Raw genomic sequence first — 27,393 nt, 5'->3', positions numbered from 1 at the left:
TATGACACATAGAGATGGATGGATTGAAAGGTAATAATAAAACATTTAATTTAAAAATAAGTTCAATGTATTCAAATTGCCGCAGAGGTGAAAAAGCTGCAGGACCTGCAGCGAAATGCGTCGGTGTTATTCCAGATCACCTATCTTTTATTGGAAGCTGCTCCAGATGTGCCCGGACCTTTATTAGACTCTCAACTATATCGTGCAGAAAAAATTGGTGAATGGTTTTACCACTGGTGCCTATTCACATTTGCTTTGCACCAAGGACACCGCACTCTAGTGAGGACTCAGGACCCCACAACCATCACCCCATCTAGGGACCTAAACCAGAGTACCTTCACCTCCAGCGGACGCCCCTGTGGTAACGTTACATTTGGACTGTGCCATCAGCCCTACAATATTATCATTTCTACACCTATCTGCAGTCCATGTTAATTAAGGAACGGACACTAGTGTTAAAGCAGCCCCCATTGGTGATTCTGAATTTTTTTATGTGCAATTTGAATATATTTATGTTTTTTTTTTTTTTTTAAATCTTTTATTATTACTTTTCTGTCACAATCCGGGTAATTTCTCATCAGTATTTACCTTCCAAATGCCTCCTGAGACTGGGCCAGCGTTCCAAGCCTGGATTCCATCAGCGCCTTAAGTATCTTCCCTGTTATCCCGGCAGCGCCGTCATGGCAGCATCACTGTTAAAACCCACTTGTTCTAAAGTATGGCATCTCCTGCCCTCCGCCGTCATTACTGCTGATTGGCATATGCAAGTTACAAACAGTCTTTCCCTCCAAATTCAAACATGGGCGTAGCCATGTTTGCTCACATCACATGTTGTTCTACAGCCTATCCGCTGCACCCTGGACTCTGCCTAATTATCCAGCCAATGCCTGCTCACCAGCTGGTATAAATATCCTGTTCCTGGGCTGGATAATCGTCAGTGCTTTGGTTGTCTAACCGTGTACAGATGTCTCTCCTGTTTGTGGATTCTACAGCTTGTTTCTCCAGGTATTCCAGCTCCTGTGATCCAGCTCCACTAAGAGACTTGCACCAGCTACCATCCAGCGGTGCAGCCTGACTTCTGCAGTGTTCCAGCATTGTTCCTAGTTATTTCCTGCGATCTGACACCGGCTTCCTGCTAACAGCGTTGGTCCTGCTTCGCCTCCAGCAGTGTCCTGGGATCGTTCCTTGCTTCCATTCTCTGCAGCATCGCTCTCTATGCTTCATGGTGTGTTCATCACGGGTTTCCAGCTTTCTACAGCATTCCTGTGTCACTAACAACCTTCCAGCGGTGCCTGCATCATCTCCAGCGTTATTCTACATCACCAGCGGTACTCCGATATCGCTCTGCATCCGTGACCACACAACATCGAACCACAGTTTCCATCGATGCTCACCATCGGACTCCAGCTTCATTGGTGAGCTCTGTATACCTCCTGTTCAACCCGGTTCCATCCGGTATTCTCTGCAGTTCTACCAAGTATCATCTCTACTCCTGTGCACCTGTATTTACCCAGCCTCTGTGTGTCATCTGCTGGGCAGTACCAGCTTGTTCCTTATCCCAGCGGTTAGCTGTGGTATACGGACTTTCTAGTTCCGGATTAAGCAAGGACTATAACATTCTGTTCTGCAAAGCCACAGCACTTATTACCTCTGCGCTTCTAGGAACTGTACTGTGATATCTCTCTGCACATCTACTATTGAAGTAACGGCATAATCCAAGTGTCTATACTGTGTGTTCAATAAACTGACTTTGGCTTTTACAACTCCGTTGTCGTGGTCACGCCTTCGGGCAGATGGGAATAGATTTCCTGTATGTCTAGGAACCCAATTCTACCCCCACGGTTCACCTACATACCAGCCCCTATATCTGAGGCCTCCCTAGGTCAGCCTCAGCCCTCAGTTGTGACACTTTCACTCCATCCATCTCTATGTGTCATAAATCTCCATTTTTTATCTTATTCATTGGTTATATATGTTAAGCACCTTTCATAAATTACCAGATTCATGGTAGGGATGTACAAAGAGACGCCTTCCCTCTTTCCTCTCCTCCTTACTAATCATTGTGGGCGCATTCGTTGACCATGGTTACGCAAGCATAGGAACAGGCCAATGTGATCAAAGTGATCTTTACTATTTGCCAGCATAGCTGCTTACCAGGGTGAAGGGGTGTAGTATGGCTGACCGGCGGTCTCCTGACCGCCGGTCAGCTTACCGACGCCGGGATCCCGGCGGGGAGGGGCGAGTGCAGCAAGCCCCTTGCGGGCTCGCTGCGGGCTCTGTGGCGACCTGCGGTCGCCACGGGTTCTATTCCCACTCTATGGGTGTCGTGGACACCCACGAGTGGAAATAGTCCCTATTGGTCGGCATGCCGACCATCGGGAAAGTGAGCCGTCGGGCTCGTGGAGGAGGTCATGTGACTGTCGGTCAGCTGACCGGCGGTCACATGAATACCACCCGGGTGAAGAGCTGCAAAAAGGAATGTTAGTTTTGGGGTCAAAATTATGGAGGGTCTTAAATAGACCCCATGTGTCTTTGTAGCACCATTGCGGATAAGCAGAGAAATATGAATTGCTTTCTCAGAACTTAAGAGTCTCACAATCACTGCTTTCAGCCAATAAGTGTGAGACACATCTAGGACTTAAAGTCAGGGCCGGGTGTGTCCCTTGTCTATCTCAACTAAACAAACGAAAGCAACCTAAAGAAAGAGAAAGGTGTGATGGGGGCAGTTCTTTAGTGGAGCTGATCTTTGGGTTGGGTTAGTCAAACTGCAGAGATCAGGACATCCTGGTTCTAAAGCTGACGTTGATTTCTGGCAGCGCTGGGTATAAATAGGTCCTCACCAGCCAGCTGCAATACTGATTATCTTGTTGCTCTCCTGACACTGCCAGAAACAACAGACAGCCACCAGGTAAGTGACTGCCAGAAACACAAAGGTGCCCCAGCTACAGACAGGTAGATTTGTTCTCCGATGCTCTTCAGTCATTGTAATTATTGTCTTACATTGCCTAGAAAGTGCTGTGTAAACTTGTGCCTTACAACCACAAACATATCTGCAGGGCTGAATCACACAGGTAACAGGGTACCAAATGTAACCTGCTAGAAAGTATTATTACTATAGTGACAGCCAGCCACAGAGGAACAGGCGATGCACCCAGTCCATCCATATTAGCATTTAATAAAAGGTGTTAGAATGAGTTGTAGTTTGGAGATAAATTAGTAAGAGCTTTAATGCTCAGCAAACAGAAAGGGTTATACCATCCGTTTCTTACGTAGGACAAAATTAATTCTACGCTATCTTACACCAAATATATATTTATATTATTTATTTATTTTTTATATAGTATCTGAAACGTGAAAGGCCGGGCTTCCAATTCCAGTGTAGATGCGGCCAAATCTAACTCTCTCTGCACATGTTATATCTGCCACACCTGCAGTGTACATGGTTTTGCCCAACTGCTAACAAATTTGCTGCTGCGATCAACTCTGAATTACCCCCAGTGACAGAAAATCTTATTTTTGGAGGGTATATTGAATTTGATATAGCATGGCCATAGGGAAGGAGGGGGATGTGCAAGTGGTTCCATCGCCCAGGGCCCCGTGGCCCCTTGCAGCTGACCAGCAGAGTGCCTGGAACAGCACCAGACAGGCAGTAGCCATGCTTCTCTGCTGCTTGGAGGGTTCGGGGACTCTGGGCAGCTCTCCACTTTCTCACGTGTTTGGGGAGGGGGCAGCAGTGAGCACTGCTCTGGCACTGATAAATAGACCTCTCTATCTCGAATGGCCAATCAGAAACAATTAGGGTCAGTTTCTCTCATATTTTAGCTATATACCTAGACAATCAACCCTCACCCTCAATAGACCTTTGTACATAACTTAAAATACTCAATAGTATATAAGTTCTGAGTCTGTATCACTTTAATAAACACCACAAAATAAAATAAAAAAAATTCTGTGCAAGAGTATATACAAAGCAAAATACTGGTTTTATCAGTAAGTTGGCTACAGACACCTGGGGGTATATTTACTAAAGTGCTGGTTTTCAGAAGTGGAGATGTTGCTCATAGCAACCAATCAGATTCTACTTAGCATTTATCTGGCACCTTCTAGTAAATAATAGCTAGAATCTGATTGGCTGTTATGGACAAGATCACTTCTGAAAACCCACGCATTAGTAAATATACCCCCTGTTCTGCCTACGTGTGCTTGCTGCCTCTGCTGAGCCAGACAAGGAACGATCAGCAAAGGGGGTAAACTGAATCCACTGGAGCGGTAAGGATTGTGTAATGGTTAGCATTACTGCCTCACAGCACTGAGGTCATGGGTTCAATTCCCTCCATGGCCCTAACTGTGTGGAGTTTGTATATTCTCCCCGTACTTATGTGGGTTTCTTCTGGGTGCTCCGGTTTCCTCCCACAATCCAAAAATATACTGGTAGGTTAATTGGCTCCCAACAAAAGTAACCTGAATGTCTGTGTGTACATGTGGTAGGGAATACAGATTGTAAACTCCACTGGGGCAGGGACTGATGCCAAATATTCTCTGTAAAGTGCTGCGGAATATGTGTGCGCTATATAAATAACTGATAATAAATAAGAGGCACTGATATGATATAAAGTTTGATTAATTTTTTTATATGGATTTCACTGTCATTCCGTTGCACTCTGTATGAACATTTACACATGGCTGTATGGTCAGGGTAAATTAGTTGGACAAACACCACACTTAATCTGATGATACGTAACCAAATACAACTGTTGCATACTGAGTAATAATCTGCCTCCCGTGCAGCCACCATGCAGTCCAGCCTGTCCATTTGTTGCCTCCTTCTCCTGTGCTCGGTGCTGGCAGAGGCCGCCACAAGAAAGCCAAAGAAGCAGCCGGCAGCTGACGTCAACAGCACAGCTAAACCTGACGCAGAACCAGAGGCGGCTGTCACTCAAGCCAAAACGCTGTCCAGAGGTAAGTGCTTCATGTTATAATGTACAGGAGGCAGCAGTCCTTCCTGCGGTGTAACATGCAGTTTCCAAAAAGTGTATTACACGGAGAAATCAAAGGGATTACAAAGCTTTGTATAATAGAAACATTTGCTTGTAATGGTGACAGATAATGTTGCTCTAGATCCCATGACTAAACAAATGAACAATGTCTATTGTCTGATTCTTTCTCTTCTCTGCAGGCTGGGGAGACAAAATTCAGTGGGTTCAGACTTATGAAGAGGCTTTGGCCAAGTCCAGGGAAGCGTAAGTATATTCTCCATGCCACCAAACAGTATTTAATTATTAATCATTACTAGAGACGACTTGGGCTGTCTGACAGTGCAGTGTGCACGCGTGCACGAGAAGGGGGCGTGGTCACAGCTCACGGGGGCGTGCCGCAAATCACAGGTGCCTGGCCTCACAGAATGCCCCACTATCTCTGTATGCCAGGCAGCTGAGCACAGGTCTCTCTGCATGGCCAGACCAGCTCATCAGGATGTCAGCCCTTCTGACAATTGGCAGAAGTGCCAGGTGGCCAGTCTGGCCCTGATCATTACAATTGATAATAGTCTAACATATATTTCTCTAACGTCCTAGTGGATGCTGGGGACTCCGTAAGGACCATGGGGAATAGACGGGCTCCGCAGGAGACAGGGCACTCTAAGAAAGAATTAGGACTACTGGTGTGCACTGGCTCCTCCCTCTATGCCCCTCCTCCAGACCTCAGTTAGAATCTGTGCCCGGACGGAGCTGGGTGTATTTTAGTGAGCTCTCCTGAGCTTGCTAATAAGAAAGTATTTTAGTTAGGTTTTTTATTTTCAGAGAGCTTCTGCTGGCAACAGACTCTCTGCTACGTGGGACTGAGGGGAGAGAAGCAAACCTACTAACTGCGGCTAGGTTGCGCTTCTTAGGCTACTGGACACCATTAGCTCCAGAGGGATCGAACTCAGGAACTTAACCTTGGTCGTCCGTTCCCGGAGCCGCGCCGCCGTCCCCCTCGCAGAGCCAGAAGACAGAAGCCGGCGGGTGAAGCAAGAAGACGTCAAAATCGGCAGCAGAAGACTCCTGTCTTCATATGAGGTAGCGCACAACACTGCAGCTGTGCGTCATTGCTCCCACACTAACCCACACACTCCGGTCACTGTAGGGTGCAGGGGGGGCGCCCTGGGCAGCAATTGAGTACCTCCTGGCAAAATAGGGCATATATACAGCTGGGCACTGTAATATGCATGAGCCCCCGCCATTATTTTTACACAAAATCGCGGGACAGAAGCCCGCCGCTGAGGGGGCGGGGCTTCTTCCTCAGCACTCACCAGCACCATTTTCTCTCCACAGCTCCGCTGAGAGGAAGCTCCCCAGGCTCTCCCCTGCAGAAGCACGATAGAAGAGGGTGAAAAAGAGAGGGGGGGGGGCACATAATTTTGGCGTAATAACAATATATACAGCAGCTACTGGGTTAACACTAAGTTACTGTGTGATTCCTGGGTCATATAGCGCTGGGGTGTGTGCTGGCATACTCTCTCTCTGTCTCTCCAAAGGGCCTTGTGGGGGACCTGTCTTCAAAGAGAGCATCCCCTGTGTGTGTGGTGTGTCGGTACGTGTGTGTCGACATGTCTGAGAAAAGGCTCCCCTAAGGAGGAGATGGAGCTAATGTGTGTGTGAGAGGGTGTCTCCGTCGACAACGCCGACACCTGTTTGGATATGTGTAAGTGCTAAGGTAAATTTATTGCACAAAAGATTAGAGAACAGACAGGGAATCTACCCATATCTGTCCCTATGTCGCAGAGACCTTCAGAGTCTCACAATGCTCACTATCCAAGATAATAAACACTGATATCGACACGGAGTTTGACTCCAGTGTCGACTACGATAATGCAAAGTTACAGCCAAAATGGCAGAAAGTATTCAATATATGATTATTGTAATAAAAGATGATTTGCATATCACTGATGACTCATTTGTCACTGACACAAGGGTACACATGTTTAAGGGGAAGAAAGCTGAGGTAAATTTCCCTCCTCTCATGAGGGAAAAGAGCGGGAATCTCCAGACAAGAGACTGCAGCTTCCCACAAAGAATTCTCAGGCAGTATCCTTTCCCCACTAGGGCCAGGATGTGATGGGAATCTTCCCCTAGGGTGTCACGTTTGCCCAGAAGGTAGCCCTAGCTATTCTCAGGGATCCTGCAGATAGCGTGCACATTCTGGTACACTACTCAGACCGGAGATTGTGTCGGCATGGGTTTATAGCGCTGGGGCGGCGTGGACAGGTACCTTATCAGCAGAAATTGAGACCCTAGTATATATATATATATATATATATATATATATATAGAGAGAGAGAGAGAGAGAGATATGTATATATATTAAAGATGCTGTCTTAAGAGATATACTGGGTCCTAGAGTCAAAGCTATGTCGATTTCTGCTTGACGTGTCCTGTAGAATATGCAATGGACAGATGATGCCAACTTAAGTGGCATATGGAAGGCTGAGGATTGTGTGGAGAAGGGTTCTCGGACCTGGTCTCCACGGCTATAGCTGGTAATTCTGATATTTTGCCTTATATTCCTGCACAGCCTAGGAAAGCACGTCATTATCAAATGCAGCTTTTCGAACAAAGAAACAAGAAAGTCCGAGGTGCGTCCTTTCTTGCCAGAGGAAAGAAGCTGCACAACACAGCTAGTTCCCAGGAACAGAAGTCCTCCCCGGCCTCTATGAAAATCCACCGCATGTCGCTGGGGCTCCACAGACAGAGCTAGGCCCGGTGGGGGCACGCTTTCGTAAGTTCTGCAACAAGTGGGTTCACTCCCTGTTAGATCCCTGGGCAATAGATATTGTGTCTCAGGGATACAAGGTGGACTTTGAGAAGAGGCCTCCTCACTGACGGACCTGCCGGCTTCCCCCCACGAGAGGGAAACAGGGTTAACTGCAATTCACAAATTGTATCTTCAACAGGTGGTGGTCAAGGTTCCCCTCCTTCGACAAGGAGGGGGTTATTATTCGACCATGTGGTAGTCCCGAAACCAGACGGTTCGGTCAGACCCATATTGAATTTAAAATCCCTGAACATATACCTGAAAAGGTTCAGGTTCAAGATGGAATCACTAAGAGCGGTCGTTACAAGCCTGAAAGGGGGAGATTTTATCGTGACTCGGGACATAAAGGAGGCATACCTTCATGTCCCCATTTATCCACCTCATCAGGCGTACCTCAGAATTGCGGTATGGGATTGTCATTACCAATTTCAGACGTTGCCGTTTGGTCTCTCCACGGCCCCGAGAATATTCACCAAGGTAATGGCGGAAATGTTGGTGCTCCTGCGGAAGCAAGGTGTCACTATTATCACGTACTTGGACGATCTCCTCATAAAAGCGAGATCAAGAGAGCAGTGGCTGAACAGCGTATCACTTTCTCTGGAAGTGTAACGGCAACACGGCTGGTTTCTATATATTCCAAAGTCGCAGTTGGTTCCTACAGCTCATCTGCCTCTCCTAGGCATGATCCTAGACACAGACCAGAAAAGGGTTTATCTCCCGATAGAGAGAGCTCAGGAGCTCGTGACACTGGTCAGGAATCTATTAAAACCAAAACAGGTGTCAGTGCATCACTGCACTCGAGTCCTGGGAAGGATGGTGGCATCATACGAGGCCATTCCTTTCGGCAGGTTCCATGAGAGGACCTTCTAATGGGACTTACTGGACAAAGTGGTCCGGATCACATCTTTAGATGCATCGGTTAATCACCCTATCACCCGGGGCCAGGGTGTCTCTCCTGTGGTGGCTGCAGAGTACTCACCTTCTCGAGGGCCGCAGGTTCGGCATTCAGGACTGGGTCCTGGTGACCACGGATGCAAGCCTCCGAGGGTGGGGGGCAGTCACTCAGGGAAGAAGTTTCCAAGGGCTGTGGTCAAGTCAGGAGACTTGCCTTAACATCAATATCCTGGAACTAAGGGCCATAGACAACGCCCTAAGTCAAGCGGAGACCCTGCTACGCGACCAATCGGTGCTGATTCAATCAGACAACATCACCGCAGTGGCTCATGTAAACCGCCAAGGCAGCACAAGGAGCAGCGTGGCGATGGCGGAAGCCACCAGAATTCTTCGATGGGCGGAGAATCACGTACGAGCACTGTCAGCAGTGTTCATTCCGGGAGAGGACAACTGGGAAGCAGACTTCCTCAGCAGGCACGACCTCCACCCGGGAGAGGGGGTACTTCATCAAGAAGTCTTCGCGCAGATTGTAGGTCGGTGGGAACTGCCACAGGTGGACATGATGGCATCCCGCCTCAACAAAAAGCTACAGAGGTATTGCGCCAGGTCAAGAGACTCTCAGGCGATAGCTGTAGACGCACTGGTGACACCGTGGATGTTCCAGTCGGTTTATGTGTTTCCTCCTCTTCCTCTCTTACCCAAGGTGCTGAGAATCCTAAGGAAAAGAGGAGTGAGAACAATACTCATTGTTCCGGATTGGCCAAGAAGGACTTGGTATCCAGAGCTGCAAGAAATGCTCACAGAGGACCCATGGCCTCTGCCTCTAGGGCAGGATCTGTTGCAGCAGGGACCTTGTCTGTTCCAAGACTTACCGCAGCTGCGTTTGACGGCATGGCGGTTGAACGCCGGATCCTAGTAGAAAAAAGGGATTCCGGATGAGGTTATTCCTACGCTGATAAAGGCTAGGAAGGACGTGACGGCTAAACATTATCACCGTATACGGCGAAAATATGTTGCTTGGTGTGAGGCCAGGAATGCCTCTACAGAGGAATTCCAGCTGGGCCGTTTCCTTCAGTTCCTACAGTCGGGAGTGACTTTGGGCCTAAAATTGGGGTCCATTAAGGTCCAGATTTCGGCCCTATCCATTTTCTTTCATAAAAAACTAGCTTCTCTACCTGAAGTTAAGACGTTTGTAAAGGGAGTGCTGCATATTCAGCCCCCTTTTGTGCCACCTTGGGATCTTAACGTGGTGTTGAGTTTCCTGAAATCTCACTGGTTTGAGCCACTTAAGACCGTGGAGTTAAAATATCTCAAGTGGAAAGTGGTCATGCTATTGGCCTTAGCTTCGGCTAGGCGTGGGTCAGAATTGGCGGCTTTGTCACATAAAAGCCCCTATCTGGTTTTCCATATGGACAGGGCAGAATTACGGACTCGTCCGCACTTTCTGCCAAAAGTGGTGTCATCTTTTCATTTGAACAAACCTATTGTGGTGCCTGCGGCTACTCGTGACTTGGAGGATGCCAAGTTACTAGAGGTAGTCAGGGCTTTGAAGGTTTATGTAGCCAGAACGGCTGGAGTCAGGAAAACTGAGTCGTTGTTTATCCTGTATGCATCCAACAAGCTGGGTGCTCCTGCTTTAAAGCAAACTATTGCTCGCTGGATCTGTAACACGATTCAGCAGTCTCATTTTGCGGCTGGATTGCCGCCTCCAAAATCAGTAAAAGCCCATTCCACAAGGAAGGTGGGCTCTTCTTGGGCGGCTGCCCGAGGGGTCTCGGCATTACAACTTTGCCGAGCAGCTACTTGGTCGGGTTCAAACACTTTTGCAAAATTCTACAAGTTTGATACCCTGGCTGAGGAGGACCTTGTGTTTGCTCATTCGGTGCTGCAGAGTCATCCGCACTCTCCCGCCCGTTTGGGAGCTTTGGTATAATCCCCATGGTCCTTACGGAGTCCCCAGCATCCACTAGGACGTTAGAGAAAATAAGATTTTACTTACCGGTAAATCTATTTCTCGTAGTCCGTAGTGGATGCTGGGCGCCCGTCCCAAGTGCGGACTTCTTCTGCAATGCTTGTATATAGTTATTGCTTACATAAGGGTTATGTTATGGTTGCATCAGGTTGGTCTGATGCTCTGTTGTTGTTCATACTGTTAACTGGGTAAGTTTATCACGAGTTATACGGTGTGATTGGTGTGGCTGGTATGAGTCTTACCCTGGATTCCAAAATCCTTTCCTTGTAATGTCAGCTCTTCCAGGCACAGTTTCCTTAACTGAGGTCTGGAGGAGGGGCATAGAGGGAGGAGCCAGTGCACACCAGTAGTCCTAATTCTTTCTTAGAGTGCCCTGTCTCCTGCGGAGCCAGTCTATTCCCCATGGTCCTTACGGAGTCCCCAGCATCCACTACGGACTACGAGAAATAGATTTACCGGTAAGTAAAATCTTATTTTTTTGCACCATTTGCAATTTTTGTTACTCTGAGCATAGGAAGGGTTCTTTACTGTAAAGGTGATAGTTACAAGTACCTTAGGGAGGGGTGTGAGAACAGGGCTAGCAGGATGCCTGGAATAGCACCCTTCCTTAGACCACAAGCGCTGCTGCAGTGTTACTCCAAGCATCTGAAAAATACTGTGGGCACATACCCAGGCTACGGCAGTTTTACACTTTCCCTTGCCAGCAGGCCACCCACTCACACCGGGTGCTGTGGAGGCCTGCTTTGATGCTGGTGGTTATAATGTGAAATTCCCCATCAGATGGGGACTGTATGCCTCCAGTACTGGAGAAATTGTGTATCCATTTATATATATATATATATTAGATGATATATAGTTTATTGATCCAGGGAATTTACCATACTGCTATTTTTGGGGACGGGAAGGAATTTTTGTTTGTCCCCTGTGAGACCACACAGGAAATGTCCTTTTCCTCTAGATCATCAAAATTAGATTTTAATCAAAGGGGTTGGGTTTGCAATTTTGGCGGTCAGGATGCTGGCAGACAGAATACCAACAGCAGCATTCTGACAGTGAGAATCCTGAGAGGGGGGAATGTAAGGATACTTACCTTCCCACCAATGGTCCCCTAACCCTCCCCTTCCCGCAAACTAAACCTAACCCTTCCCAGTGGTGCGCAACTCCCCCCACCCTTCACACAGCCTAAATCTAACCCCTCTCCCACAGCCTAAGCCTATCCCTCACCCCCATAGCCTAAGCCTATCCAACACACACACACACACACACACTGTCAGCGGGTGTGGTATGGAAGGTCGACAGTAACTAGGTTGACCACTATTGGTCGACAGTAACTAGGTCGACGGGTGAAAAGGTCGACATGAGTTTTTAATGTTTTTTTGGTGTCGTTTTCTCCGTACAGTGACCGGGAACCCCAATTAGTGCACCGTGTCCTCTCGCATGGCGAGCGATCGGGCAAGGTGCCTCGCTCCGCTACCGCTGCGCTTGGCACAGGTTACTATTCCCAATCGTAGTCCACATGGATCGTTAAGTATGAAAAAGGTCAAAAAAAAAGGGGAAAAATTTTTTGTGAAAAACTCATGTCGACCTTTTGACATGTCGACCTAGTCACTGTCAACCAATAGTGGTCGACCAAGTTACTGTTGACCTAGAGACCGGATCCCTTGTTGGCTGTGTCGGGACTCCGGCGTCTGTATTTCGACAGCTGGGATCCTGACCAGAACCAGGAATATGTTACGAGTCACCAGTAAGATGGCAAATGTTTACTCATGACTACGTTTTTTTTTATTGCATTTTTTTTGAGACTTTTTTTTATTTTTTATGGTCAGTAAATTCACTGACAATTGTTAACAACGTATGACTGCAATATCAGATGTGCCATGCCCCAGGGATTATGATATGAACAAAAAAAAATTAGTTTGCAAAGTAAATATTTACATATATGGTTACATACACTGAATATCCTTGGGCGTTTCAGAGTACTACTTTCTATACATGCACTTTCTGTTATTCAAAAAGTCCCATTTTAAGGGAAGATAATTTATAATTTGCAACAATCTAGATTTTATACAACTCTGTAAAAAATAGCAGGTAGCTTTTATGGGTCTAGTGCTGGTTATACAGTTAAAGCAAGTGTCTGATTACTATGATCCTATTAAGCAATTCAAAATAGAGGGGCAGCCACGGTTTACACTGATATCTGTGGTATTACCCTGAGGATAAATAGCCCCGATACTAAGTAATGCGATGACCGAGTGTGAATAATACATTAATAAATAGTCCCTAGATGTCTCCACGTCATGCTGCAAACTTAAGCCAGTAGTAGGTACAGACTCACGTCTGCTGTGATCTGCCGCCATAATCACTATATACAGGATACACCATTAATTGTAGTTTGCCAACATTGTGGACATGTAATGAAAGATTATTGCCCACCTAATTCTCATACAGAACATCAGTATTCTGTGCATCGTCTTGTTTCAGCACCTCAGGTGCCTCATTGCATGTCATCCCAATCCCCCCATCGCCCCCCCTTCATTAATTGATTTGTTAAATTCCTTTTGCAGAAAGAAGCCTCTTATGGTGATTCATCATTTGGAAGACTGTCCCTTCAGTCAAGGTGATCCAGATATCTGGCTTTAGAGTATTCACTGGAAAGTGACAGCAACTTCTGCAGTGATTAATACAATCATGGTCTGTTTGCACATGTCCTCAAAAGTTATAAGCAGCGGTGCAAGTATGCGGGTACGGAGTACCCTTAAGAATTTGGCAGCGGTTACGGAGTACCACCTGCCACACACTTTGCCATTACCACAATTATAATGCGCCACAAAGCAACAAGACCATGGTGCTTGGCAGCGTGACGGCTCCTCCCACTCTGTCAGGGTTAGTGGGAGTGCGACAGTGGCTGTATTTTCCTGTTATAATGGAGGCATTACTACATATTGTTATTAAATTGGGGGCATTACTATATATTTCTATTATACTGGAGGCATTACTATATATTTTTAGCCTTGCCTCCAGATACCCCCCCAAAAAGGGTCTGTCGTGTGGCCACGCTGATAGTGTCATGTAGCCACTCCCACTAGCAGCATGTGGCCACACCCCCTCACAACACATGACCACGCCCATTTTTCGGCACTCAGTACCACTAAGAAAATATTTCTACTTGCACCACTGGTTATAAGTCACTGGTTATACAAATAGTTTATCAGCATTTACCCACTATCAATAATAATAACAGGGCAAAGTAATGTGCTGCAGACATGAATATACCCATTAGTGTGGCAGAATAATAATACACCATTGCACAATACTATACTGCACTGATATGATATACTTATTTATTTATTACCAATTATTTATATAGCGCACACACATTCCACAGCGCTTTACAGTGAATATTTGGCCATTTACATCAGTTCCTGCCCCAGTGGAGCTTACAATCTATGGCCCTCATTCCAAGTTGATCGCTCGCTAGCTACTTTTAGCAGCCGTGCAAACGCATACTCGCCACCTACGGGTGAGTGTATTTTTGCTTTGCAAGTGTGCGAACGGGTGTGCAGCCGAGCGGAACGAAAACGTTTTTTGCAGTTTCTGAGTAGCTCTGGACTTACTCAGCCCTTGCGATCACTTCAGTCTTTTTGCTCCCGGAATTGACGTCAGACACCCGCCCCGCACCCGCCTGCGTTTTTCCAAACACACCCAGAAAACAGTCAGTTGACACACATAAACGCCCTCTTCCTGTCAATCTCCTTGTGTTCGGCTGTGCGAATAGAATCGTTGCTAGAAGCAATGCTAAACAACGATGCTCTTTGTACCCGTACGTCACGCGCGCGCATTGCGGCCCATACGCATGCATAGTTTTGCCATTTTTTTAAATGATCCTTACGCAGCGAACAACGGCAGCTAGCGATCAACTTGGAATGAGGGCCTATATCCCCTACCACATGTACACACACTCACATTCTCTAGGTTAATTGGCTCTCAACAAAATTAACCCTTTCAGAATATTTGTAGAGTGTGGGAGGAAACCAGAGTAGCCGGAGAAAACCTACGCAAGCACAGGGAGAATATACAAACTTCACACATTTAGGGCCATGGTGGGTATTGAACACAGGACCTTAGTACTGTGAGGCAGTAATGCTAATTATGACACCGTCCACACTGCCTGTTACACCATCCGTACTGCCAGAGCCGGCCCTAACCAATATGATGCCCTAGGCAAGATTTTGGCTGGTGCCCCCTAGCACCACCGCTGGTTCTGCCTCTGACCTTGCACCTCTTTCCCAGCACCATCACCCCTCACCCATAGCAGTCCTTGTACCCCCTATATTTTAAATAGGAACAGTTCGCACATTTGGCGCACAGCCCAAAAAGGGGCATCTTCTTGCTGGGAAGGGGCATGTCCACACAATAGTAACCCCAATTCCAATTACGCCACACAGTACTGCAACTTTATTCACATTTTATCTTGCGATAGTGTCCATAATTCATATTACATCCCACAGTAGTATCACTTTTACCTTATAAACGTTACTCCTCGCAGTAGAGCCCCTTATTCACATTACATCACACTGAATTGCTCCTTATTCACATTGCACCACACCTTATTGCTCTTTATTCACATTAGACGACACGGTAGTACCCTTTCTATATGCAACGCCACATAGTAGAGCACCTTATACACATAGGGGGTAATTCTGAGTTGATCGCAGCAGGAACTTTGTTAGCAGTTGGGCAAAACCATATGCACTGCAGGGGGAGGCAGATATAACATGTGCAGAGAGAGATAGATTTGGGTGTGGTGAGTTCAATCTGCAATCTAAATTGCAGTGTAAAAATAAAGCAGCCAATATTTACCCTGCACAGAAACAAAATAACCCACCCAAATCTAATTCTCTCTGCAAATGTTATATCTGCCCCCCCCCCCCCCCCTGCAGTGCACATGGTTTTGCCCAACTGCTAAAAAATTTCCTGCTGCGATCAACTTGGAATTACCCCCATAATGCCACACATTAGTAATGCATTTATACACAATTCCACACAGTAATGCCCCTTACACATATGAGACACATTAATGTCCTTATAAACATAATGCACCTTACACATTATGACAACCTTTATTAATGCCCTTTTACACATAATGTCCCTTACACATATGCCGCACATTATTAATGCCCTTATACACATGACACACATAGTGCCCCCTACACATTTGCTGCACATTATTAGTGCCCCTATACCCATAATGACACACATACAGTAGTACCCTGTTACACATATGCCACACATTATTAATGCCCTTATACACATAATGACAAACATAGTGCCCCTTACACATATGTTGCACATTATTAATGCATTTTTACATGACACACATAATGCTTACACATATTCCGAACACTACTGCACAACCAACCCACTCACATGCACACAGCACTCACACTTCCACTAACACTGTGAACACTGCCTCTGCTTGGATACAGATGTGTCCTCACAAATCTTGCATCAATGCTAACGTCGGGCACCTTTTTTTAATGAAAATGCATCTTATTTGCATTGCTATGTGGCTAGGATGCACAAGCAGCTTCTGCTGATTAAACCGATATGCAGCATGCCTATATACTGTGTGAGACTGTGGCTGTATCTGCATATGAAATGCTACATACAGAATATAAGCATGCCGCATATCATTTTAATCAGCAGAAGCTGCTGATGCCCCTAGGCATATCAAATGCCCTAGGCAATTGCATAGTTTGCCTATGCCTATGGCCGGCTCTGCGTACTGCACACATAACCCTCTGTCCTTCTCCCATATGCAGAACTGAAGAAAGCATTTTCCGCTGACACTTTTGCACAGAAGCTGGCTCAGGAAGACTTTGTGATGCTGAATGTGGTGGTGAGTATATGGAGATTTCCCTAAAATCTAAATTATGCTGACATGACGGACAAAAGGATTTACAATCCCTTCTGATCAGGGCCGGGGTAAGGTTTCTTGGCACCCTAGGCAAAACATCTCCCTACTGCCCCCAACACTATCAATTACCCACTTTCCCAGTCAGTAAGGTGAAAGGGATTAGGCAGAGTCTTCTACTTTTCCCAGTCGTCTGACTGCATTGACTACAACAAGGATGTATCTCTCAAAGACATCCTTAACTATTTGATGGGTACCCCCTTCCCAGATCCTGGCACCCTACCCAGCTGCCTATCTCTTTCTATTTGATTTGGTCTCTCATACATCCATACACTGCCTCTCTCATACATACATACATACATACATACATACATACATACATACATACATACATAGCCTCTCTCATACATCCATACACTGCTTCTCACATATATATATATATATATATATATATATATACATACATACACTGCCTCTCTCATACATACATACATACACCCATACACTGCCTCTCTCATACATACATACCCCCTCTCATACATCCATACACTGCCTCATACATACATACATACATACATACATAGCCTCTCTCATACATACATATACATACATACATACATAGCCTCTCTCATACATAGCCTCTCTCATTCATACATACCTTTTATACATACATACATACATACATAGCCTCTCTCATACATCCATACACTTCCTCTCACATACATACATACATACATACATACATACACTGCCTCTCTCATACACTGCCTCTCACATATATGCATACATACATACATACATAGCCTCTCTCATACATACATACATACATACATAGCCTCTCTCATACATCCATACACTGCCTCTCACATACATACATACATACATACATAGCCTCTCTCATACATACATACATACATACATAGCCTCTCTCATACATACATACATACATACATAGCCTCTCATACATCCATACACTGCCTCTCACATACATACATACATACATACATACACCCATACACTGCCTCTCACATACATACATACATAGCCTCTCTCATACATACATACACAGCCTCTCTCATACATACATACATAGCCTCTCTCATACATACATACATACATACATAGCCTCTCTCATACATCCATAGCCTCTCTCATTCATACATACATACCCTTTCTCATACATACATACATACATAGCCTCTCTCATACATCCATACACTGCCTCTCACATACATACATACATACATACATCCCTACACTGCCTCTCTCATACATCCATACACTGCCTCTCTCATACATACATACATACATACACTGCCTCTCTCATACATACATACATAGCCTCTCTCATACATACACTGCCTCTCTCATACATACATACATACATACATACACCCATACACTGCCTCTCTCATACATCCATACACTGCCTCTCTCATACATACATACATACATACATACATACACACACCCATACACTGCCTCTCTCATACATCCATACACTGCCTCTCACGTACGTACGTACGTACGTACGTACGTACGTACGTACGTACGTACGTACGTAGCCTCTCTCATACATACACAACCTTTCACATACATACATACATACATACATACATAGCCTCTCTATCATACATACATACCCTTTCTCATACATACATACATACATACATACATAGCCTCTCTCATACATCCATACACTGCCTCTCACATACATACATACATACATACATACATACATACACTGCCTCTCTGATACATACATACACCCATACACTGCCTCTCACATACATACATACATACATACATACCTTCTCTCATTCATACATACATACATAGCATCTCTCATACATACATAGCCTCTCTCATTCATACATACATACCCTTTCTCATACATACATACATACATACATAGCCTCTCTCATACATCCATACACTGCCTCTCACATACATACATAGCCACACACACACACACACACACACACACACACACACACACACACCCTCTCTCGTACATACATACATACGTACACTGCCTCTCACATACATACATACATACATACACCGCCTCTCTCATACATACATACATAGCCTCTCTCATACATACATACATACATACATACATAGCCTCTCTCATACATACATACATAGCCTCTCTCATACATACATACATACACAGCCTCTCTCATACATACATACATACATAGCCTCTCTCATACATCCATAGCCTCTCTCATTCATACATACATACATAGCCTCTCTCATACATCCATACACTGCCTCTCACATACATACATACATACATACATACATACATACACTGCCTCTCTCATACATCCATACACTACCTCTCTCATACATACATACATACATACACTGCCTCTCTCATACATACATACATACACACACACACACACACACACACACACACACAGCCTCTCTCATACATACATACATAGCCTCTCATACATACATACACTGCCTCTCTCATACATACATACATACACCCACCCACCCATACACTGCCTCTCTCATACATCCATACACTGCCTCTCTCATACATATATACATACATACACACACCCATACACTGCCTCTCATACATCCATACACTGCCTCTCACGTACGTACGTACGTAGCCTCTCTCATACATACACAGCCTTTCACATACATACATACATAGCCTCTCTTTCATACATACATACCCTTTCTCATACATACATACATAGCCTCTCTCATACATCCATACACTGCCTCTCACATACATACATACATACATACATACATACACTGCCTCTCTCATACATACATACACCCATACACTGCCTCTCACATACATACATACACACACATACCTTCTCTCATACATACATACATACATACATACATACACAGCATCTCTCATACATACATAGCCTCTCTCATTCATACATACCCTTTCACATACATACATACATACATACATACATACATAGCCTCTCTCATACATCCATACACTGCCTCTCACATACATACATACATACATAGCCTCTCTCATACACACACACACACACACACACACACACACACATACATAGCCTCTCTCATACATACATACATAGCCTCTCTCATACATCCATACACTGCCTCTCACATACATACATACATACACCGCCTCTCTCATACATCCATACACTGCCTCTCACATACATACATACATACATACACTGCCTCTCTCATACATACATAACATCTCTCATACATACATACATAGCCTCTCTCATACATACATACATACATACATACACTGCCTCTCTCATACATACATACACTGCCTCTCTCATACATACACCCATACACTGCCTCTCTCATACATCCATACACTGCCTCTCACATACATACATACATACATACACCCATACACTGCCTCTCTCATACATTCATACACTGCCTCTCACGTACGTACGTACGTACGTACGTACGTACGTACGTAGCCTCTCTCATACATACACAGCCTTTCACATACACACATACATAGCCTCTCTTTCATACATACATACATACATACTCTTTCTCATACATACATACATACATAGCCTCTCTCATACATCCATACACTGCCTCTCACATACATACATACATACACTGCCTCTCTCATACATACATACATACACACACCCATACACTGCCTCTCTCATACATCCATACACTGCCTCTCACATACATACATACATACATAGCTTCACACACACACACACACACACACACACACACACACACACACACACACACACACAGCATCTCACATGCATACATACTTACATACATAGCCTCTCTCATTCATACATACCCTTTCTCATACATACATACATACATACATACATACATAGCCTCTCTCATACATCCATACACTGCCTCTCACATAAATACATACATACATAGCCTCTCTCATACATACATACATCCATACACTGCCTCTCACAGACATACATACATACATACATACATACATAGCCTCTCTCATACATACATACATACATACATACACAGCCTCTCTCATACATCCATACATAGCCTCTCTCATTCATACATACATAGCCTCTTTCATACATCCATACACAGCCTCTCTCATACATACATACATAGCCTCTTTCATACATACATCCATACATACATACATACATCCATACACTGCCTCTCTCATACATACATACATACATACATCCATCCATACAACCTCTCTCATACATACATAGCCTCTTTCATACATCCATACACAGCCTCTCTCATACATACATACATACACTTCCTCTCACATACATACATACATACATACATACACAGCCTCTCTCATACATATGTACTTACATAGCCTCTTTCATACATACATCCATACATACACAGCCTCTCTCATACATACATACATAGCCTCTCTCATACATACATACATACCCTCTTTCATACATCCATACACAGCCTCTCACATACATACATACATACATACACTTCCTCTCTCATACATACATACATACATACATACACACACAGCCTCTCTCATACATATGTACTTACATAGCCTCTTTCATACATACATCCATACATACACAGCCTCTCTCATACATACATACATAGCCTCTCTCATACATACATACATAGCCTCTCTCATACATACATACATAGACTCTCTCATTCATACATACATACCCTTTCTCATACATACATAGCCTCTCTCATACATCCATACACTGCCTCTCACATACATACATACATAGCCTCTCTCATACATACACCCATACACTGCCTCTCTCATACATCCATACACTGCCTCTCACATACGTACATACATAGCCTCTCTCATACATACATACACAGCCTCTCTCATACATACATACATACATAGCCTCTCTCATTCATACATACATACATAGCCTCTTTCATACATCCATACACAGCCTCTCTCATACATACATACATACATACATAGCCTCTTTCATAAATACATACATCCATACACTGCCTCTCTCATACATACATCCATACAGCCTCTTTCATACATCCATACACAGCCTCTCTCATACAAACATACATACATCCATACACAGCCTCTCTCATACATACGTACATACATAGCCTCTTTCATACATACATACATATAAACATACACAGCCTCTCTCATACATACATAGCCTCTCTCATACATACATACATACCCTCTTTCATACATACATCCATACACTACCTCTCTCATACATACATACATACATGCACTGCCTCTCATACATACATATATCCATCCATACACTGCCTCTCATACATACATATATCCATCCATACACTGCCTCTCATACATACATATATCCATACATACATACATACATACATATACTACCTCCATACATATATCCATCCATACACTGCCTCCATATATACATACTCATACATACATAAATCCAACCCCCCCTTCTCCCCAAGCCAGGGTGAACGTAGGTCACTTCCCTGGGGTGTGACTCCAGGCAGCGGCATCTTACCGCTGGCCAGGTAGCCATGGGTGTGTATATTTTCTCTTTGTGATCAGGACCTGGAAGTGACATAACGAGAGGGCAGTAGATAACTCCTGCCCTTACAGCACCTAAATGTTTTCTCCGTTCTCCGTTCGTTTGAGGTTATTTTGTTTATTTCTATGCACCATTGGACACTCATGGGCTCGCTTCGCACGCCACGCTTTGGGCTCGTTGTCTCACTCCGCATCGCTCGCCACAGGTTACTATTCCAAATAGTTTGTGACATGGACCCAGGGGCTTATGGGAAAGGTCCTCTCCACGAAGGGAAACTAGATGCTACCCGTAAGCCATGGAGGGCATACTGCTCCATGCTGTTGCCACCATCTCCCGGATCACGGTGCCGCCCAGGATAGCACTGCTGCTGCTGGCGGGGAGGCACTGCTCCCGTTGCTGGCGTCGGCTCCATAATCCATGGTGGACGCTGGCGCTGGTGAGGGGCGGGCGGCTGCATCCTCTGATCAATTGCCAGCGTTTATCCTCAATATCCCCGCCCCTCCAGAATCCGCAGAAATATACATAAAAAAACAAAAACAAACTGTGTGCTGCTGTGCTGACTACACGGCGCCTTTCAGTGACCGGCGCTCTAGGCAGCTGCCTAATGGTAGCGCCGGCCCTGCTTCTGATGGCACATGAGGATGCTGACAAGACAACATTCAATGAACATCGGATCATAATAAAAAGCTTTTAAAGGAGAAACTGTGCGTTACAGGAGGGGACTGTCAGACAGAGAATGCGCAGCATAGGGGCTTATGGTGTGACGCACTGAGGCAGACAATCTGTTTGCCCACACATTGCTCATGTAGGTCTGATTCTTTACAGCACCCTGTGGCCGATGAGAACCAGTCCCCAGATGGACACTACGTACCAAGAGTCATGTTTGTGGGTGAGTCCTTTTCATACAAATAGTCATCTTAAAGGGCTTGCCCCTATCAGGTGACTTTGTTGTGGCTTATACATGCCCCCTGCTAACTATAGCCAGACTGCCGATTCCGCTACTTTCTTCTGGCCATATGTGTAGATTCTTGGCCATTTGTAAAAAGAACAATGTCTGACCAGAGCATAGTCGGTAGTAGCTATTGATCTGCCCCGAACACAAAGTCTTGCACCCACAGTATTTAGCTGTGAGGGATGTGGTATAACAGCTACAGTAACGGCCTACAATATGAAGGTTGACACTATGTCAACAGTGTCTATGCGGACATGCATTTAGGTTGACAAGTTCAAAAGGTCGACATTTAACGTTAACATTTTAGTTCGACATTTCTGTTAATTTTATCCTAACCCCAACCATAAAAAACACAAAACAAAACATGTCGACCTTGACCGAAATGCATGTTGACAGAGACACAGTCAACGTATTGCCCGTCAACCTTCTGACTGTAGACCAAGGGGTTTATTTATTAAGCCTTGGATGGAGATAAGGTGGACAGAGATAAAGTACCAGCCAATCAGTTCCTAACTGCCATGTCACAGACTGGGTTTGAAAAGTGACAGGAGCTGGTTGGCTGGTACTTTATCTCCGTCCACTTCACCTCCATCCAAGGCTTAGTAAATAGACCCCCAAGTTACTGTAGACCAGTAATATGAATGGGTGTGGTTCATCAAATCGATAGTATCTAGGTCGACAATGTTTAGGTCAACCACTATAGGCCGACAGTCACTAGGTCGACATGGATGGAAGGTCGACATGTGCTAGGTCGACAGGTCTAAAGGTCGACATGAGGTTTAAAAAAATTTTTGGTGTCGTTTTGTTCGTAGAGTGACCGGGAACCCCAATTAGTGCACCGCTTCGCTCGGCACAGATTACCATTCCAATCGTAGTCCACGTGGATCGTTAAGTATGAAAAAATTCAAAAATGTGAAAAACTCATGTCGACCTTTAGACCTGTCGACCTAGCACATGTCAACCTAGAAACCCTGTCAACCTTCCATCCATGTCGACCTAGTGACTGTCGACCTATAGTGGTCGACCTAGACAGTGTCGACCTTCAGACCGGATCCCAATATGAATACCAGCTGTGAGAGGGGTGAACCCAAATAAATTGCTTGCATTAAGCATTGTCTGTACCCATCACTTCCAGTCTAAGATAACTCAGAATGTTGTCATATATCAGTCTTCCTTGATTAACTTGATGTCTGTTCTACAGATCCATCAATGACTGTTCGGACAGACCTGGCCGGAAGATATTCCAACAGAATGTACGCCTATGAAGCTGGAGATATTCCAGAGTGTAAGTAAATATGGAGGGTTCATAGTTAAAGTGGGAGTCAGTTTTGAGAAAACAGATCTCAAAGTTGAAGAACGGTTATTAATTACCCATTTACTTGTATGTGTTTGCATCTGGTGGATTACATTAAACCATGGACTCACAGAAATATTGCGTTTCCACCGTGCCATAGCAGTGCTAGCACAAAGTGGGAAAAAATTGTCTTGAGTCACTTTAACTTTGTAAAAGGATGAAAATTTGTCTAAAGTATAATAGGGGCAGATGTATTAACCTGGAGAAGGCATAAGGAAGTGATAAACCAGTGATAAGTGCAAGATGATAAACGCACCAGCCAATCAGCTCCAATATGTTAATGAACAGTTAGGAGCTGATTAGCTGGTGCATTTATCACCTTGCATTTATCACTGGTTTATCACTTCCTTATGCCGGCTCCAGGTTAATACATCTGCCCCTATGTTCCATAGTTATTAGGTTGAAAAAGAATACGTACATCTGATTGAATTGGGCACAGTCCTTCCCTTAAACCTGAACTCAGGATCTAATGTAGGATACCAATTAATCACTGTCCAGTCCGGTTTTGACAGCGAGCCTGAGCCAGTCGCAGCCTCGCCTGTGCCTTTTGATGGTCGCACGTGAATCTCTGCAAATACCACGACAAGCCCTTCCCTGGTGTACAGCCGTGAGTCTGATGTGCAGGGACTGGGATGCTCACAGATGCTGTAATACTGATTGCTGCGTCAGCCCTCTGAGTAATTAAGCGTCTGTGTATGCAACCACTGCAGCGACAAGCCCGCGACCCTCCCATTATACACCCATAACACAGACCATCTTCGTGCGTCTGAATAGCCACCTTCCGGTCACCGCCCAGGAACACCCAATAGGTGCATCTGAAATCACCACTGTGTCTTTGTACAAACACAATTAGGTGTTAACAACAAAAAATGCACAACTACAATCGACATTCATATAACGTGCAAATCAGGCTCAACCTGTAGATCTCCACCTGCTGCTGGATTACAACGTAACAAGAAATATTTGGGGCTAGAGCAAGAGTTACATAAACCCGCCTCCAAAACTTTAAACAAACCTCCGTCACAGCCTCAGTTACGACTCTGACAGGTGAGATCTACAGATTGCATGCTCTGTGAGCCAATTACCTCTCATAATGGTGAGGAATCATGATGTCCTAATCCAGGTTTTAGTTGAACAATTAGAGAGCAATATACCTAATTATTGGAATAAAGTGTAGATGCCCTATACCCTTGCTCAAGTGTAAATTATAATAATTGTTTCTGTATTTATTTACCTCCACAGTGATCACAAATATGAAGAAAGCTAAAATCCTCTTACACACTGAATTGTGAGTGCCTGCTCATTGAGTGAATCCTCCAGTGCAGTAAGGAAGACTATGACGCACTGATCAGCACCGCCAACAAGAGACAACATGAGCCCCAAAGACTAAATTCCAACCTATGATAACATAACACAGGGTGAACCCGATGCCACAAGAACTCAAAGTTAGCGTCCATCTATAACTAGTCATTCAATCTGTTACTAAGCTTCTTCTCGTACGGACTAGCTTCCATCATGATTATACAGACAACTGCTAGGCTGATCAGTCTGCCTTTTCTTTTACTGATTGTTTGAATGTCAATTTGCATACTGTCACTTATGTGCGTAGGTAACTCAAAAGACCCATAGTGCACTGGTCAAGCTGACTCTACCTTTTGTTTGCTATAGTACTGAGCAAACATGGTAACACCCATTGGTCAATATTAGCATTTGTGCTAAAAGTCTACGCCATCCATGCGGATGTTAGCTCTATGCTAGTAGTAAAGATTAGGCAGCAGATCTGCTATGTTGCTGCAGTATCCACCTGTACTAACTGTAAAACACACTTTGGTCTTAAAGCCTTTTAAATGGACACTAAATTGTCTGTATAGATATAGGCAAAACATTGCTGAGCCTCCCTTGTCCACGCTGCCCACCTCACTCAGGTAGCCGGGCGGGGAGCAAGTCAAACTGTGCATGAAAATTTGTTGCATTACCTGCAGGCACATGGGGATTCCTGCTCACACTTCCTTGCACACCTTCAAATCAACAGGTCACCTCCACTGTAACTTTATACATTTTATACAAAATATTTACTATGTGTTTGTTCATTAAAGAAAATATGTGTTTTATCCAAACATTTTGTGTCCTATATTCATTTGGTTGTAGGCAGTTAAGGGCCCTACACACTGAGCGATCTGCGGACGAGCTGCCTGATGGCGGATATAGCCGACGGGCGACCCGGCGGGGGGGGGGGGGGGGGACGACGACGACACAGAGTGACGGGGGGAGTGAAGTTTCTTCACTCCCCCCGTCACACGGCTCCATAGAAGTGCAGGCAAATATGAGCGAGATCGTCCATATTGGCCTGCATGCACAGCCGACGGGGCACCAGCGATGACCTGGTGCCTCCACACTCAAAGATATGAATGGTATCTCGTTCATTAATGAACGAGATCGTTCATATCTTTGAGTATTATCGCCCAGTGTGTAGGGCCTATTACACTGTCGGTCTTCTCCATTTAAGGCAGAGGTTCTCAAACTCGGTCCTCGGGGGCACACACAGTGCATGTTTTGCAGGTAACCCAGCAGGTACACAGGTATATTAATTACTCACTGACACATTTTAAAAGGTCCACAGGTGGAGCTAATTATTTCACTTGCGATTCTGGGAGGAGACCTGCAAAACATGCACTGTGTGTGCCCCCGAGGACCGAGTTTGAGAACCTCTGATTTAAGGCCTAATTCAAGGTTGATTGCAAAATAATTTTCCTCTAATGGGCAAAACCATGTGCACAGCAGGTGGGGCAGATATAACATGTGCAGAGAGAGTTAGATTTGGGTGGGTTATATTGTTTCTGTGCAGGATAAATACTGGCTGCTTTATTTTTACACTGCAATTTAGATTTCAGTTTGAACATACCCCACCCAAATCTAACTCTCTCTGCACATTTTACATCTGTCCCACCTGCAGTGCACATGGTTTTGCCCATTAGAGGAAAA

General features: G+C 44.8%; 1 protein-coding gene across 1 annotated transcript; it reads left to right on the top strand.

Annotated features, from left to right (window-relative positions):
- The first annotated feature begins 2,799 nt into the window (after positions 1 to 2,799).
- On the top strand, positions 2,800 to 26,528 carry LOC134943373 (anterior gradient protein 2-like). Its single transcript, XM_063932260.1, has 8 exons — positions 2,800 to 2,908; positions 4,789 to 4,959; positions 5,177 to 5,240; positions 13,222 to 13,274; positions 16,480 to 16,556; positions 22,931 to 22,994; positions 24,259 to 24,342; positions 25,654 to 26,528. The coding sequence occupies exons 2-8, from the start codon at positions 4,794 to 4,796 to the stop codon at positions 25,701 to 25,703; spliced, it is 558 nt and encodes a 185-aa protein (XP_063788330.1). The 5' UTR covers positions 2,800 to 2,908; positions 4,789 to 4,793; the 3' UTR covers positions 25,704 to 26,528.
- Positions 26,529 to 27,393: the final 865 nt, after the last annotated feature.

Source organism: Pseudophryne corroboree, chromosome 7 (assembly GCF_028390025.1).
Source record: "Pseudophryne corroboree isolate aPseCor3 chromosome 7, aPseCor3.hap2, whole genome shotgun sequence".
In the NCBI taxonomy this organism is placed as follows: domain Eukaryota; kingdom Metazoa; phylum Chordata; class Amphibia; order Anura; family Myobatrachidae; genus Pseudophryne; species Pseudophryne corroboree.
The sequence above is the reverse complement of the archived record's forward strand: the minus strand, read 5'-3'. Positions and strand labels throughout refer to the sequence as shown.

Excerpts from the sequence above, each read along its gene's own strand:
- LOC134943373 (XM_063932260.1), top strand. The coding sequence starts at position 4,794 with ATGCAGTCCAGCCTGTCCATTTGTTGCCTCCTTCTCCTGTGCTCGGTG. Across the intron at positions 13,275-16,479 it reads AGACTGTCCCTTCAGTCAAG|AACTGAAGAAAGCATTTTCC; the intron begins GTGATCCAGATA and ends TCCCATATGCAG. Across the intron at positions 16,557-22,930 it reads TTGTGATGCTGAATGTGGTG|CACCCTGTGGCCGATGAGAA; the intron begins GTGAGTATATGG and ends GATTCTTTACAG.